General features: G+C 42.6%; 2 protein-coding genes across 3 annotated transcripts in view; both read right to left on the reverse strand.

Annotated features, from left to right (window-relative positions):
* Window positions 1–2847, reverse strand: part of cyfip2 (cytoplasmic FMR1 interacting protein 2) — a 25222-nt gene extending 22375 nt beyond the window's left edge. For both annotated transcript variants that reach the window (XM_017419757.3, XM_025006713.2), the window contains exon 1: window positions 2634–2847. The gene's annotated coding sequence lies outside the window, so the exon portion shown is untranslated. The remainder of the gene's footprint in view (window positions 1–2633) is intronic.
* Window positions 2848–4954: 2107 nt separating this feature from the next.
* On the reverse strand, window positions 4955–15208 carry itk (IL2 inducible T cell kinase). The gene is made up of 17 exons (XM_017419677.3): window positions 13640–15208; window positions 13453–13557; window positions 13227–13308; window positions 13007–13132; window positions 12691–12728; window positions 11726–11877; window positions 10432–10497; window positions 10269–10323; window positions 9724–9803; window positions 9036–9178; window positions 8796–8870; window positions 8360–8528; window positions 8055–8271; window positions 7902–7966; window positions 7700–7818; window positions 5418–5575; window positions 4955–5305 (listed from the first exon to the last, which is right to left on the reverse strand). The coding sequence occupies exons 1-17, from the start codon at window positions 13775–13777 to the stop codon at window positions 5240–5242; spliced, it is 1854 nt and encodes a 617-aa protein (XP_017275166.1). The 5' UTR covers window positions 13778–15208; the 3' UTR covers window positions 4955–5239.
* Window positions 15209–15317: the final 109 nt, after the last annotated feature.

Consider the following 15317-nt stretch of genomic DNA (forward strand, 5'->3'; position numbering starts at 1 on the left):
GGGGGGGGTGTCGCTGAGCCGTTTGTGTATCATTTTGCCTGCGAGGGAGACAGAAAGTGTGTCAGCTCCAGTGTCAAACTACTCAATGGGATCCCCCCCCCCAAGGCAAGCTGTGCATACTCGTCCTCACGATCCAAAGTGATCCCATCAGCGTGGAAGCAAGTGAATCCTGACCATTTACACACACACACAAGCATGTAGCGGCCTGCTGGTTGACAGTACCGATTGTCATTTTAGACACACACAAACTGCTGTCGTCTCATGATCCCAGTCACATCAGGCTCGCTTTTTGGGGTGTTTTTTTTTTTTTTTGGTTGGTTGGTTGGTCCCTTCAGAAGGAGAATTAACATCACATGAGCAGAATATTCCCAGGTAGGGCAGGTAGAGGAAGAGCAGTCTGAAAACTGACCGTTTTTTTAATTTTTTTTTTTGCAGAAGTTTTTTTACCATCAGTTAGAGTCGTAGTATTTGCAGCGGTGACAATAAGGGAAGACTCACAAAGAGTGAAAACAATAATGGCTTTTTCGTGGTAGAAACTCTCCTCTCTAGTTCCCTTTTTTTGGGGGCTTTTTTGGTCATCTGTGACATTCCACCGCCCATGTTGTGCTTCTCAAACGTCTCATTCGTCGATACTAAAGGCCGAAAATGTGCTTTCAGTTGCGTATCATCAAAGCGCGGTGCGGACAAGGTGCAACAGAACTGTCTGCGGCACCGATGGTAAACAGAAAAGGGCAAGATGGCAGCTCTGCACAAGGCTGCAAAGGATTAGAAGAAAGGCCCTCGTTGCCAGCGAGCATCTCAAGGATTCAGAGAAGGTGCTGTGGTCACATGAGACCAAATTCATACTATCAGTCGTCTTCAAAATGACTGAGGCCTGGTCTGGCTTCAGGAGCCACCGTCACCCTTAATGACAAGTCCCGACCCAAACGAGGACAATGTTCGACTTCTGAGATATTCTATCATGCTATCCCGGTATGCCAACATGAAAGAACAATGATCATGGTAGTGGTAGAAAGGAAAATATTCATTTTCATGCTCAATTAGCTGCATGAAATGGAAAACATGAAAAAAGTCCAATCACTGGGAAGTAGTTTCAAGAAGTCTGAAAATATGGAGCTTTAGCTGAGCATCCACGCACTGAATACAGAACAAATTGTGTTTTATTAAAACTATTCAGTCCGTCTCTAACTATTTCACTTTTTTTGGCCTCGGCAAAGGCCAATAACCCACTGAAAACGGGTCCGCAAGATTCAGGTCCTACGAGATTTAGAGCGGTGGTGTCCAATCCTGGTCCTGGAGGGGCCACTGTCCTGCATGTTTCCCTGCTCTTCGGCACGTCTTCAGGTTCTGCAGAAGCCTGTTAGCCACGCAGTCATTCCCATCGGGCGTGTCGAAGCAGAGAAACGTCAAAAGTCATGCAGGACAGCGAGTAGCCCTCCAGGACCGGGGTTGGGCACCACCGATTTAGGGGTTATGTAAAGAGGAGTGGGCCAAAATCCCCCCTGAGATGTGTGCAAACCAGGTTTTCGGGGATCAAAGTGAGCCACGAGGGCTAAAAACCGAGGCCTCGTGGGTCATTTTGACCCAAGGGCAGCAGGAGGGTTGACAGTGTGCAGATCCATTTCTGACTTTTATGGAATGTGTGTATTTTTATAGTTTCTGTTGTTGTTGATTATTCCAAATTAAGATGAAACACCCACTGAAATTAGAGACCATTCATTTCTTAGCAAGGGTGTAAGCCTACAAAATCAGCCTGCTAGATTATCTACACTAGTGCACAGACTTGAAATCTATTTTTAAAAAGAAAAATCACCTCTGAGATCTTCACAGAGGTAAAGTCCTCTTATATTAGAGCAGCTGCAGCCTGTCATTACATCACTGCGTGTTTACAAGTTCATGAGGGGGCATGGTCACATTTCAGTTGACTGATGCACCTAAGAAAAGAAGAAAAGAAAAAAAAGAAAAAAGAAAAGCAGTTGTGTGCATCATGCAGACAGAAAGAAACGGAAGTATGTGAACCTGTGATGATGACACAGGCCCTGAACGCCTGCTGGTGTGGTGTCCGTGAACGCGTCCTCATTGTGTGGCCTGTTTGGTCGGGTGGATGAACAGAACTGGGAGGGGGGGGGGACGATTATTTCTACGAGTAAAAACGAGTAAAGAGATCTCTCCTCTCTATCACACTTTCCCCTCTCTTAACAGGCTGTTATGAAGTCGAAAAGCCAATTTTATTTTTTTTTCACGCGCTCCATCCTCCATCATTCAGTGCACTTGCTGCTCGGGAAGCCTCTCCTCACCCCACCCATGTCACCGCGAGCCGCGACGCCACGGCGGCTAACAGGAACCCCCACACCCCCACCCTGTCCCCGAGTCCCGATAATCGTCGGTCGGAGACGGTCGTTTCGATCTTATTTATGCACGAGCGCATAACGAAAAAGAGAAGCAAAGCGCGACGAGGAGGAGGGAGGAAACACACACACACACACACATAGACACAGACACGCACACACACATCAGTCCAGTCTCCAGCCATCATCACTAACCCAGCTCACATCCACAGCCCCTCCGTCCATCGTCTCTCTCTCTCTCTCTCTCTCTCTTTCTCTTTCTCTCTGCATCCATTTTTCACCTACCTGAAAATCTCATGTCCGTCCGGCGACAAACAGGCGACGGCGTCGCGGTCTGCGACGGCTATCCAACGGTTCCTGGCCCCTTTTTTTTTGCGTTTCTTACGTATTTATTATGATTTTCATTTATTTTCAGTCTCAGTCCTCTGTGCCGACTGATGCTCCAGTTTCGCTCAGCACCAGCCCTGTGTGCTAATCCGCCCCACACAAAGAGCAGAAAATGGCTGCAAGTGCATTTTCTTAAAGGGCCAGTAACACACCGGGCTGATGGATGGGGAGCCCCCGACATGTTGATTCGCCACGTTTATGTTTCTATTTGTGCTGTTTAAACTAATAAATGGATCCACTGGGTTTATTTCAACCCTGTTTTTAACACTTTTTTAAAATTCAGTGTTAGTTGGCCTTTCACTTTATGAACTGAGACTCGGATAGGATTTACTTGTTATTGACTATAATATGTGTCAATATACACTTGTGTTTAATAAAATCGCAAAAAACATTGCAACAATGGTAAATTAATGTCAAGAGCTCTCGTTCAAGGCTGTGGGAAGTTGGGGTGAAGAGGGTGCTGCAGCACCCCCTGAAGAATGCCAGAGAAGATGCATGCCCCTAACACAAAGTTTAAGAATTGCATGAAAATTGAATTATTAAAAAAAAGTTTTCATTCGTGGTTTATATGCTTATTAGTCGTTAGTCTTAAAAGCCTAATAGTCATCAGTTGTACATTACCGGCCAAGACATCGGTCGTAGAGCAAGGAGTACGGAGAAAAATACTAAAGTCATTGTCCAGGCTAGCTAAAACTATTCTTTCTCAAAACCAATATATTGTTGTTAGACTATGCAACATATTATTAAACCTCTACACATTGCTATGCAGGTGCTAGTAAAGCTTTTTCAGTGACTTTTAGGTTATGTTTGAATTGTTCACTCAGTCACAATGTAGTGCATTATGTAGTGAGTCAACCATTTTGTAGAGATGTTTGAAATTTTAACTGCATTTTTAAAAAATTTACTATACTGCCCTAGAAACTCATCACACGGTGCATTAAACAGTAAACTAAAGTCTCCAGCCATTATCCAAATAGTTTTGACGACCAAAAAACAAAACCGACAACGCAATATGGCGATGCGGTGGGCTACCAAAGGCTGTTTGGATGGTTTGAGGCTCTGTTTAAATTAACCCTGATATTGTTTTAAATACATATTTTTAAATGAAAGAAAAAAAATCTGTTCACACGTTCTAACAAAAACACCCAAATACTCCTACTGTGCCACTAGGTGGCGAGAACGTCCACATTACTGGGGCATCAGAATACAGAGAAGAAACGTTTGAACTTGGCTAAGGATTTTTTAAAACTAGGGATAAATAACAATATTTTTCGCTGTATCCAATTTACTCCCATTTTTATGTCTTTTAAACCAGCTACGTTCGATTTAATATTTCTAGGTTACTCACATCACTTATACAAGACCTAGACATTTCCAGCTTTGGTCAGCTTACCTGCAGAGTGTGTGTCACTCTGCTCTGGTTTGGTGAGTGATTTCCTGCCTGACCTGACAGAGAAGGATGAATAATCACAATTGATCAACATCCTCTTTTACTGTCAACAGAATGTTAACTGTTAAAGTGCTTCTCTATTGTCTTTACACTCCACAGAGGAACAAACATCGCATTTGCTCCTGTTGCTTTTAAAACGTAGGACTGACCAGTCAAAGTCCAGATGATGGTTTATGTTATCAATCCCGTCTGAATTATATCATCTTTTATTTGATTCAGTATGGCCGCCACACATAATCAACTTAGGAATGGCTAAACTCCATCAGTTTTACAGATATTGAGCTAAAATTTGGTGAGCAATATGCTAAACATAAACCCCGAGCGCTAACACGTCACACAAGGTCTTTGATTAAAATTTTGGCATTAACTGCTAGAGTCAACCCTGTCTGTCTGTTAGCAAAATTTCTCATGAACCACTGAGCGGATCTTAATGAAACTCTTGCAAATTAACCGCTGGATGTACATCTACGACTGGTTAACCTTTGGATTCAACCCAATTCAAGATGGCTGCCAGAGCCGATTGACCATAGTGAACACAAAAATGGCTGTAACTCAGTCATTTGCTCAGATTTTGAGCTAAAATTCGGGGTGGTAGTAGCTGAGACTAATCGCCATCACATGCTCCAAGTTTAAAACTGGCATGAAAGACAGATGGAGATATGCATTCCTTCAAGGAAAGCTACTTTCATTGTTTTTTACTAACCTTTTCTAGGTCTACATATGACTGCGTTGCTGAACTAATAAGAAAAAGTAAATTGAACAACAAAAAGAAAGGTTAACACATTTAATATTTGTCAGTAAAGTCATTTTAGGAACACAGAGACTAACATAACTAAAAACAACTACAGGATTATCTGTGTAAATAGACTGTATGACCCTTCTCAACAGAGTTACAGAGTTATAAAGTGCAAAATTCACTAAAATACATTTGTCTTTTTTTCTTGGAATCACCTTCGCTCCTCACATGTTGGGGAAACCCCTTAACAAGTAACTCAATAAATAAAGAAAAAATAAATACAACTATTTTAAAATGTCCTCGGATCTTGTTTTCTGGTCACAGGTCTGAGAGAGATGCCAGTTCATGCAGGAGGAGAGCAAACGAAGGGCGATCTTCTGGTTTCTGAGGAACAACACAGATTGAGCATGTTATTTCACTGCATTTATTTATTTATTTATTTATTTTCACATTGACATGTTGTTCTGCTGAAAATATGTAAAGTTCCCATCCCTACCTCCTTCCAGCACCACTCCATAAGCATATGGACTGAGTGTGGGACCAGTCGTGGCTTCAGGAGCCTTACGCCTGTATTCAGAGACTCCACGACCTGCGCATTAGATTGGTTCTCGTAGGGAATACGGCCCTCATTATAAACCTCCCACATGAGCACCCCTGATAATGAGAAAATAGCACAAGTGCAGTTGTTGCAAAACACACAAACCTGTCGGTCAGTACATGCAGAAAACGAAACATTCATCGCTTTTTGTTAAATTGCTTTATATCTTTGTGTAACGCTAGGGTTACGTTCGAGGGAGGAGAGGAGGCGTCAAACTCGTCGGGTCGATCAAAAAAACTTGCAATCACACTGGTACTGGGATTCCACAGTGTAATCTTTAATAAACGCACTTCCACAACCTTGTAAAGCCCGGTTGAACGGCTGCTATTATATTAAACATAAATAAAATGAGCAGAGTCCAAACAACATGTCCGTCTAGCACTTCTCCCTCGCTCTCCACAGAGAAGCTACGGCGCATACGTGTGACGTCATCAGCTAGACTAGAGCATCTTAAAGAGACACCACCAGTACGGCTGTTACATTTGTTATTGTTCTTTATTAGCCCAATCAACAGTTGTGATCATTATCACCCAAGGTGGCAGAAGTGAATGACTTATGAAATAAAAAATTAGATAAGATAAACTTTATTGTCTACCACATCTGTGGCAGAAATTCTTCTTTGCCACGCTCTTTTAAATTTCACACACATAAAACACAATGAATACCACATTGTCATCATTACTCTATCACGAATAGGCTGTGTCTATTTGGGATTGTTAAAAAAACATTACTACAGATGGTACATATAGTTGTGTGGTGGATGTGAGGGGTCTTCTGTGATCAGGGTGGCTCTCTTGGTCACTGAGCTGCTGTAAAAGTCTGACAGCAGGCACTGAGGTAAGCCAGGTATTACACTTGACTGTTTTTTATTCTATGTAATTGTGCTTTCTGTTTTACATTGATGAAATTAAACCAGGATAAAATATTAAAAGTTAAAATAGACTTAATCAATCTCAGGGATTTGTATATTCAGGTTTGTGTGATCCTGCTGACATGAAAGGTCTTTCATTTCCTCAGCAGGAAGATACATTGTTGGGCCTTCTTGTAAACTGAGGCAAGAAAGACAGGTTTGTGTCTATCTCTGTTCCAAGGTACTTGGAAATCCACCTGCTCCACCTGCTGGCTCTGGATGATCACTAAAATAACTGGTATTTGGGAGACTTCCCGAGGTAAGCAGTGTGGTCTGAATGACACAGTCAGAAGTTCATAGTGTGTGCAGCTCTCTGTCTCCCTCATAGTAAAATTAGTTGCCCACCTTCAATTGACAGCCATGCAGAGCCCGCCCCCAGTTGACTTCCATGTTTTTGCTACATCCATGTCAAAACGAGTAACCAACTGCCTCTGCCCTGTCTGTTCCGTATCCCTCCTCTTTTCCTCCGTAATCTTTTCCATTTAGGCTCCCAATGAATTTCCTGGGGATATGTTCTTAACATGGAGTGATATGTTGGCCGGCTTCAATAGAAGGCGGCTGAGCTCCGGTAAATGGTTGTATAGTTAGAGCACATGGTCATCGGTGACATTGACCTTTGACCCTGTCACCTTGAAATCAACAGTGACCACCCTTAACCGATGGGGTGTCCAGCTGCGGACTTTAACATTCCTGTTATACAGTTGTAGCGTTAGAGCACGGGCTGACCTGTGACCTTGACCCTTGACCTTTGATCACCAAAATGTAATGACTTTTGACTTTTTGAGTAATTTTGTACACATATAGACAAACAAACAGAGGCTACCAAAAGCCTAACCTCGTTGGTGGGGGTAATAATTGAAAGCAACAATGCAACCCAGAGTTTGAAGCTGGAACACAACAAGTGACCCCCTAGTAGGCTGGCTGCAAGTTTTAAATTCATGTAAACAAATGAAACATTTGCCTAAGTTTGCCTACACACTATTCTACTTTGTTTTATTTACATTTTACAAAGATTTTCAAGAATGAGCTTGTTAAATGCAGTAGTCTCCTGTGACCACTGTTGGGAAAAAATATCCTAAACTAGTGAAGTTTTGGTTAATGTCTAGCTTGATTCCTCATAGAATCCACCATGAAAGAAAACATATCATTTAGGTGTTGCACTAAATGAGGTATAAGGATACAATTAAGTAACAGGCAAAAGGCATCTTCAATGACTTGCAGACAGTGAAGCGGACCCAACAACAGAGAGGTTTAGAAATATTGAACCCACCGAATGACCAGACGTCCGACTTGCTGCTGAACTTGGAGTATCTGATGACCTCTGGGGCGGACCACTTGACCGGAAACTTGGAGCACTGGGAGCTCGTGTACTGATCGTCGAGCACAAACCTGCAGTGGACACAACTCGCATTATATGACAACAAGGCAACAAGTTCCGCTGCAGGCTTCCAGAAGCTCTGATGAAAACATACCTGGTCATGCCAAAGTCAGACACCTTCACCTCGTTGTTCGTTGAGACCAGACAGTTCCTGGCAGCCTGTTGGAAGTAAGGCTCGATAAAGTCTTCCGGCGTAACGGGCACACAGAACAAATGCTCGAAAAGGTTGCATTTCCTGCCGGTTTACCAGATCTCTGTGGATGAAGTTGGAGCTCTCTAAGTAAGCCATCCCTTCGCTGACATCCAGACACATTCCCAGCATCACCTCCTGGGACAGGCGGCCTTTCCTCTCTCGCAGGTAGTCTGACAGGCAGCCGTTCTCCATGAACTCAAACACCAGGCACATGGGAGAGCACTGGGTGCACACGCCGTACAGCTGCACGAGCTTACAGTGGAACAATTTCCTGTCGAAACAACCCCCGCCAAAAAAAAAACCCCTCTTCAGACAACTGGTTTTCAAATGATCATATCAGGGATTTATCTCAGGCTTACATCATAACTTTTGCCTCCTCTTTGAATTCCTCGTCCGACATGCAGTCTTCTCGTACCATCTTCACCGCCACCTTCTGCTCCCTCCACACTCCCTCCAGCACGAGCCCAAACTGGCCGCTGCCCACCTCCTGACCCAGGGTGAGCTCCTCTCGGGCTATCTCCCACTGATCTGTTTGAGATCAGAGCACAAGGAGTGAAAAACTACCCCAGTCATATTAATGTTACTAATATTATTATTAATATCAGCCACATAGCCTCATAACATGCGAGTTCCTTTAATGGAATCACGCTAAAATTGTCACAACTTTGGATTTTCTGTTGAACATGTCAGAGTGCCATCCTGTAAAAACCCACAAGAGGTCAGTATTAAACTTGATCTTTTTTTTATTTATTTATTTTTTTCCATTAGGAGCTGCAGCTCTGTGTGTTATGTCACCTTTAGAGGGATCAGCAACTTCCTGGAAACACTGTCTTCCTAGAGAGACGGGGTGTCTCAATCTCGTTATCAGACCTGCCAAGCGGCAAACACAAGGACAGAGTAAATAATATGTGAAAAAAAAAAAAAACGCTTACGAAACAAGCATGAGCTGCGCATTCCGTTTCCCTGAGTCGCCACCGCGTTCTACGATCTAAGCTTCCGTTTTAATCCTCCTTTTTAAGCAGGACGCATGCTTACCGGCGGCATTGTGTTGGTGGTAATGGATTAGCTCCGGAATGGTGCCAAACAGGTACTTCTCGGCCAGGTAAAAGTCTCTCTGCTCTGTTTCTGACTGTCGGATTTGGTAATGTTTGACTCTGGGGTTCTTCTCCCCGTTGGAGCTGAAGGTGACAAATGTTTAAAAGCAACGGTCATTTCACAAATAACTGCAAAACAGTACAAAAGTCCTTAAAAATTAAGTGTATAAGACAGGAAAAGGTTGTGTTTATGGCAGTTATACACATAAATGCTAAGCTATTTGTAGTCATTGTGTAAGTGGAATGATGTAAAAATCTCTTAACTAGTTAGACATCTTTTCCATATTAATATTAGCTGAAACGGACAACTGATCTCTGTATTCAAATATGTGTAGGGAAATACTAGACACCATACAGGAATCCAGAAGTTGAAGCCGGAGCTCGTTTTAAGTTCCGCCCCCTCCATGTGAACAAACGGGACATTAGATAAGAAAGCCCATGTGACAAGGTGACTGTGTGCGTGAGGAGTAGGCGGGACTTAAAAACCCCAACATCCTGATGGTGACAACTACGGTTCCAAAGAAAATCAACGTGGCAGCTCCCGTAAGCCGGGTCCTGCTGGCTTCAGTTCCCAGTATTTCCTTATATGATGATGAGTTCAACAGATAAGAACAAGAAGGGAATGTTACCCGGGCGCTTTGGTAAAAACTGACACCGTGTAGACTCCTGCCTGTCTTGAGTCGCGCACCATGAACGCACCTTCTTTTCCCTAAAGGCAGAACAGTTGACATCACAAGAAAAAGGGTGAACATGAAAGAAAAACATTTTTATTTATTTATTTTTTAAATTATACATCTGAGTCCTGTTTGTGAGCATTTTATTGGGACTCGTCTCAGTTCACAGACGCAGATGACGGACACCCCCCCCACTTCCTCCCGCCTGCCTGCAAAGTGCAGCGAAACACTCGACGGCAGAAAATCCGACATTGGAGGAAACTTTGTGGTTGTGAGAAATTTTCGCGTCCCATGTCGTGTCAGACTTACAGCTTGCAGGTGCATTAATTTTTTTTTTTTTTTTTGCAAAAGCGCGATAGCTGTAGGTGGCACAGTCACAGCAAAAGTGCATTTTATCACAAAGAGCAAACATCCGGCTTGCCGTTATCAGAATAATCAATTGGAAAAATCCTGTTTTCTTAGTGAAAACGTCTGCTGAAAGTTTTTTTTTTTTTTTTTACCTCTTTCATTAACAATTCCTCTGCCTCTGCTCTGGTTATATGTTTGTTGTACCATCTGTAAAAGGAACCACAAATAAATCAGACATTCAGAGAATAAAAGCTTTTGGTTAGAAAATGGGGGAAATGCTTTAGGTGTAAAGAAGTGACTGGAAGTAAAACTCACTCAAATCGCTCAAAGTTGTTGCTGGTTTTTTCAGCGACGTACGTGCTGGGCACAAAACCTCTTTTCCTGACGGGCAACAGAGGGTGAAAGAGACAATTTGTGAGAAACAAATCTATTTTAAACACATCAGACATGAGAGATGATCAGTACTGACCGCCGCCATGAAAGGTGCGCAATCATAGAAAAGCCCCTGACTGTGAGTGTGAGTGTCAGTTTCTCTGTTAGCAAAATATTTCTTTAACCCTCTTTTGGCCATTGGGATAATATGGACTCTAATTACAAGGGCTTTGCTTCCTTTTTCCAGTTACAAGGGCTTCAGGAGGGAGCAAACTTTAATAAAACACTCAGAAAGTAATCAGCAGAAGTACGTCTGACACTGATTAACTTTTGGACCCGACCCAATTCAGGATGGCCCTCGCAGTCAACTGACACACACAAAAACGGTTGTAACTCAGTTCATTTTACAGATATTGAGCTAAAATCTGGTGTGGTAGGAGCTGGGAGTCATTTACAACACATATTCTGAACTTAACGTATTGCATGTCATCTTTGATTAAAACTTTTGTTGGTATCAACACTGCTTGATTGTTTGTTAGCAAATTATTTCATGAAACACTGGACAGAATTTAAAGAAACGCTCAGATAATAATCACTGGACGTACATCTACAGCTGATTTACTTTTGAAGTCAACCTGATTTAAAATGGCCGCCACAGCTAGCTGATATTATCAAACACAAAAGTGTCTATAACTCTGTGAATTTTACAGATATTCTGGTAGACTTTGGGGTAGAGGTAGCCGAGAGTAAATTACAACATGCACTATGAGCGCAACACGTTGTGCAACATTTTTGCTTAAAACTTTGCCATTAACTTTTAGGGTCAAAACTGTCTGTCTGTTAGCAAAATATCTCATGAGCCAGTGGATGAATTTTAATGAAACTCTCGGAAAGTAATCATTAGATGTATATCTACAACTGATTACCTTTTGTACTCAGTCCAATTTAAGATGCCTGTCACAGCTATTCAACCTTAACAAACACATAAATGGTTATAACTCAGTTAATTTTACAGACAGTAAGCTAAAATTTGGTGTTGTAGCAGCTAAGAGTCATCCTCAACATACTCTGAAAGCTCAAACATCTTGCATCTCTTGCACAAGCCTGCGCTCAACATCAATCACAAGGTTTGACCGAAAGAGATTGAACTCTGTCGCCTCTCATCGTAATACGACCTTTTCGTTTAAAAACTCCAGCACGAAAGGCTTAACATTTTGGTTCAAGCGTCAGGCCTCACCCCGTGTCGTCCTGCACCGTCCACCAGTCGAGGTGGGAGCTGCTGATCAGCAGATACTCCTGATCTTTCTGAAGGGGCAAATCGTCGTCTCCCTGTGGTTGGTAGTCCTGCAGCGCCACGACCAGCTGCTGTCCGGAATCCTGCAGCCCCGTCTGGCCAAAGATAAAGACGATCGTCACGAAAACGTAACTGACCTGCTTTTACATTTTATTATCAGACGCTATGGGAGAGCAGAAAGCGGCTTTAGAACAAAAAGTTGATTTAAAGACATGGTCTCCCTTTATATTCGAATGAAGTTTAGGTCTTAAAGTACATACGGTACAAGATTTACAGAAGAAGCCTGGCTTTTTTTAAGCCTTCTGACACCTTTAATTGGCTTTTTATTGAAATGTTTTAAACTTCTAGTTAGTCTTCTGGTAACTTTAGTTTAGTTTAGTCTATCTTAGCTTCATTTCTGATCTGTTCATTTGAGGTTTTTAAATCCTAGTTTAGTTTATGTTATTATTATCAGTTTATTACATCTTCGTTTGGTTTTCCTCAGTTTATCTTTAGTACGACTTGTTTTAGATAGGTTTAGTTTAGCTTTTTATGTTACTCTGTGTTTCCATAAATGGCTCTGTATTTTTGTGTTTTCATGTTGTAACTCTGAACCACCTTGTCGCTGAAAAGTGCTACATAAGTAAATAAATTTGACTTGACTTTGACTGGACTATCACATGAGTCGAGCAAACCAACATATGTAGCTACAAACATAAATCGTCTATAGCCAGACCACACGCACAGTGGTTAAAAGCAGGCGCCCACTTTTATTTATCTATGTCAAAGGAGAGTTTTGTTTTGGTTTTTTTTGTAAAAGTGCTTCCAAACTAAAGGTGAGTAATGCGTGGATAAGTTTCTGTAATTCTTGACTATGTCCCCAATGACATTTCGACTGCGCACGACCGTGGTGTTTTACAGTGTAGTACCTCAGAATCTGGGAGTTCGGGAAGCGGCTTTTTAGAAGCTGTGGAGAAAACAGAAATGTTCAAATCAGAACAATTATTTTATTTATTTTCCACTGCAGCAAAGGTTGCATATTGCATCAACAATCCTCTACAGGATGAATGCGAAGTTACGCAACACCACAGTGATTTTTGTCTTTTTTTTCCTTTTTTTTCTCTCTCTTTTGGCTAAAGATGCAGTCTAATGTTCAGAATGCTTACAAACCCCCCCAAACCCTCTCCGTCATCTATCTCTGTTCGCTGGAAGTGGACGGAGAGCGAGGACAACCGAAACACAAACCGTAACCCGTCGGGTCGTACGGCTGACAGCCAGCCGCCAGCTTCTCAGTCTGTTGGCAGCATTTCCATTTCCCATCCAGCCAAAAGTTTGGGTGGAACTTCACCACCAAATTGTTGTGCTTCGTCTCTGTGTCGGAGAAACAAAGTAAACGGGCGCCAAGCACACGGGACTTGCAGGTGGACTTGTGTGTTGGGGTTTGGCCTTTTCAAAGAACACTTACCCTCTTTGAGAGCCCGGACCCATCTCTGACGGCAGTCGTTGTCCGGGGCAAAAATGTACAGATAGTGGCTGTCGTGAAAGACCTAAAAAAAAAATGGAATGACACCGAAAATATTAATTCACAATGCAGATGTTACATTCTTTTGTCTTTTGATAGAAGCTAAGTTTTAACAATAAAAAAAAACAACAAACTTGTAAGTATTAAAGACTGGAACGGTGACTTTTACCTGAAAGGGGTACTTGTAGCTGCACGGTATGGGAATGTCACTGCACACAATCTCCACACACCTTATTCTGGACAGTTCGATGCAGCCTTTCAGCATGGGCTTCTTCTGCAAGAGCGTGCGCTTTATGTCACATAAACACGGCGGAATGCACGCGGCACCAACGCCGAGTAGAAACTCAGAAACTCACCCCCGGACGGCGCTCAGAGTACTTCAGCTCCTGGGTGTCCAACACAAAGAACCTCTCTTTGTAGTTACTTGGCGATATCCTTTTCTTCTGTTGGGATTTCTTGATCATAGTTCCCTTCAAAATCACCCGGGGGAACATTGTGGCGGCTACGGAGAACACGGGCGGGCGACACGGGACGGTTTTCTCATGAGTAGAGAGCGACGGTGGGTCTCGCAGTGACAGGAGAAGAAGAAGAAGAAGAAAAAAAAAAGTTGTGGATGATAAACTTTACAGATGCCGCGGAGCTTCCGGCATGAAGTTGTTGCACGCAGTAAACCACATCCTTGCGGCAACAAATGTTTTTTCGCAAGCAAACACACACACGGTTGTGCACACACACACACACACACACACACACACATACACACTGTACATACACTGCACATGCACTTTCACTTCTTTACTTAAAGAGTGTAGTGACAAGACTAGGGAAGTCATTTTGGACAATGTTTTGGTGACAAATGATGCAAAAGTGCTGCTAAACTCGTACCAAACCTTTTATATCCCACTGCTGAAGACTAAGGCGGTAATGTTCTTGCTTGAGTCTCTGTGTGTGTGTGTGTGTGTGTGCGTTTGTCCGTCTGTTGGCAGCATATCTCATCAAGCACTGGACAGATTTTAACGAAACTCTCAGAAACGAATCATCAGGTGAACATCTACAACTCAATCACCTTGGGAGTCCAGCTGATTCAAGATGGCCGCTGCGGCTAATCAACCTAAGCAAAGGCAAAAATCCCTTTTAGTCAAGCAATTTTGCAAATATTGAGCTAAAGTGCGGTGCAGAAGTGGATGAAAATCATTCCCAACGCGTATTCTGGGCACGAACTGATTGTCGGAGCTATGCCTTTCAAACTTTGCCACTAGCTGTACCAGTCAAGTCCGCCTGTCTGTTAGCAAAATATCTCCTGAACCATTGGGTGGATTTTAACGGAACTCTCAGAAAGTAATCCCTGAGTGTACATCTACAATACGCAGACTTTGGGAGTGAACCCAACTCACGATGGCTGCCACATCTAATTAACCTTGACAAATTCATAAATGGCTATTCTTTACAAAAATGAAGCTAAAATCTGACGTGGAAGTAGCTGAGAGTCATCCTCAAAACATACTTCAAGTGTACCACAAGATCTAACAAGAGCCCATGAGCTCAGGCATGACATCATTCACAAGGTTTGACCAAAACAGTTATAACTCCTTTCCTTCTCATCATAAGATGAGCTAAATTTACAAACTCTGGCATGAATGGTGGTGAGCAATCTATAAAGAAATGACTGTAAAAAGGTGTTTCATTGTGCATGGTGGATATGATTTCATTTTACCATCTGCACTTGTATTTCGGTAATTTTGACTCACATTCCTAGTTTTATGTATGAATCTTAACTGTAGTTGTTCTTCTGAGAGGATTTCAGCCCACTTGTCCGTTACTGTCTTTTGTTTCCTCCCAACACTGAAATCACAGACAGATGCACTTTCTGCTTCTGCCAAGAATGTTTGAGTGATGTTGGAGAAGTCCTACTCTTCCAGAAAGATAATAACATTTCTGGGGTTGTTGTTCTGGGAGACACCCAGAGAGCCTTAAGACAATTAACATCAGAGTCTCAGCTCCAAACAGGAAGCTCCAAATCAAAGCTCTCCCCCC

Source organism: Kryptolebias marmoratus, linkage group LG9 (assembly GCF_001649575.2).
Source record: "Kryptolebias marmoratus isolate JLee-2015 linkage group LG9, ASM164957v2, whole genome shotgun sequence".
NCBI lineage: Eukaryota > Metazoa > Chordata > Actinopteri > Cyprinodontiformes > Rivulidae > Kryptolebias > Kryptolebias marmoratus.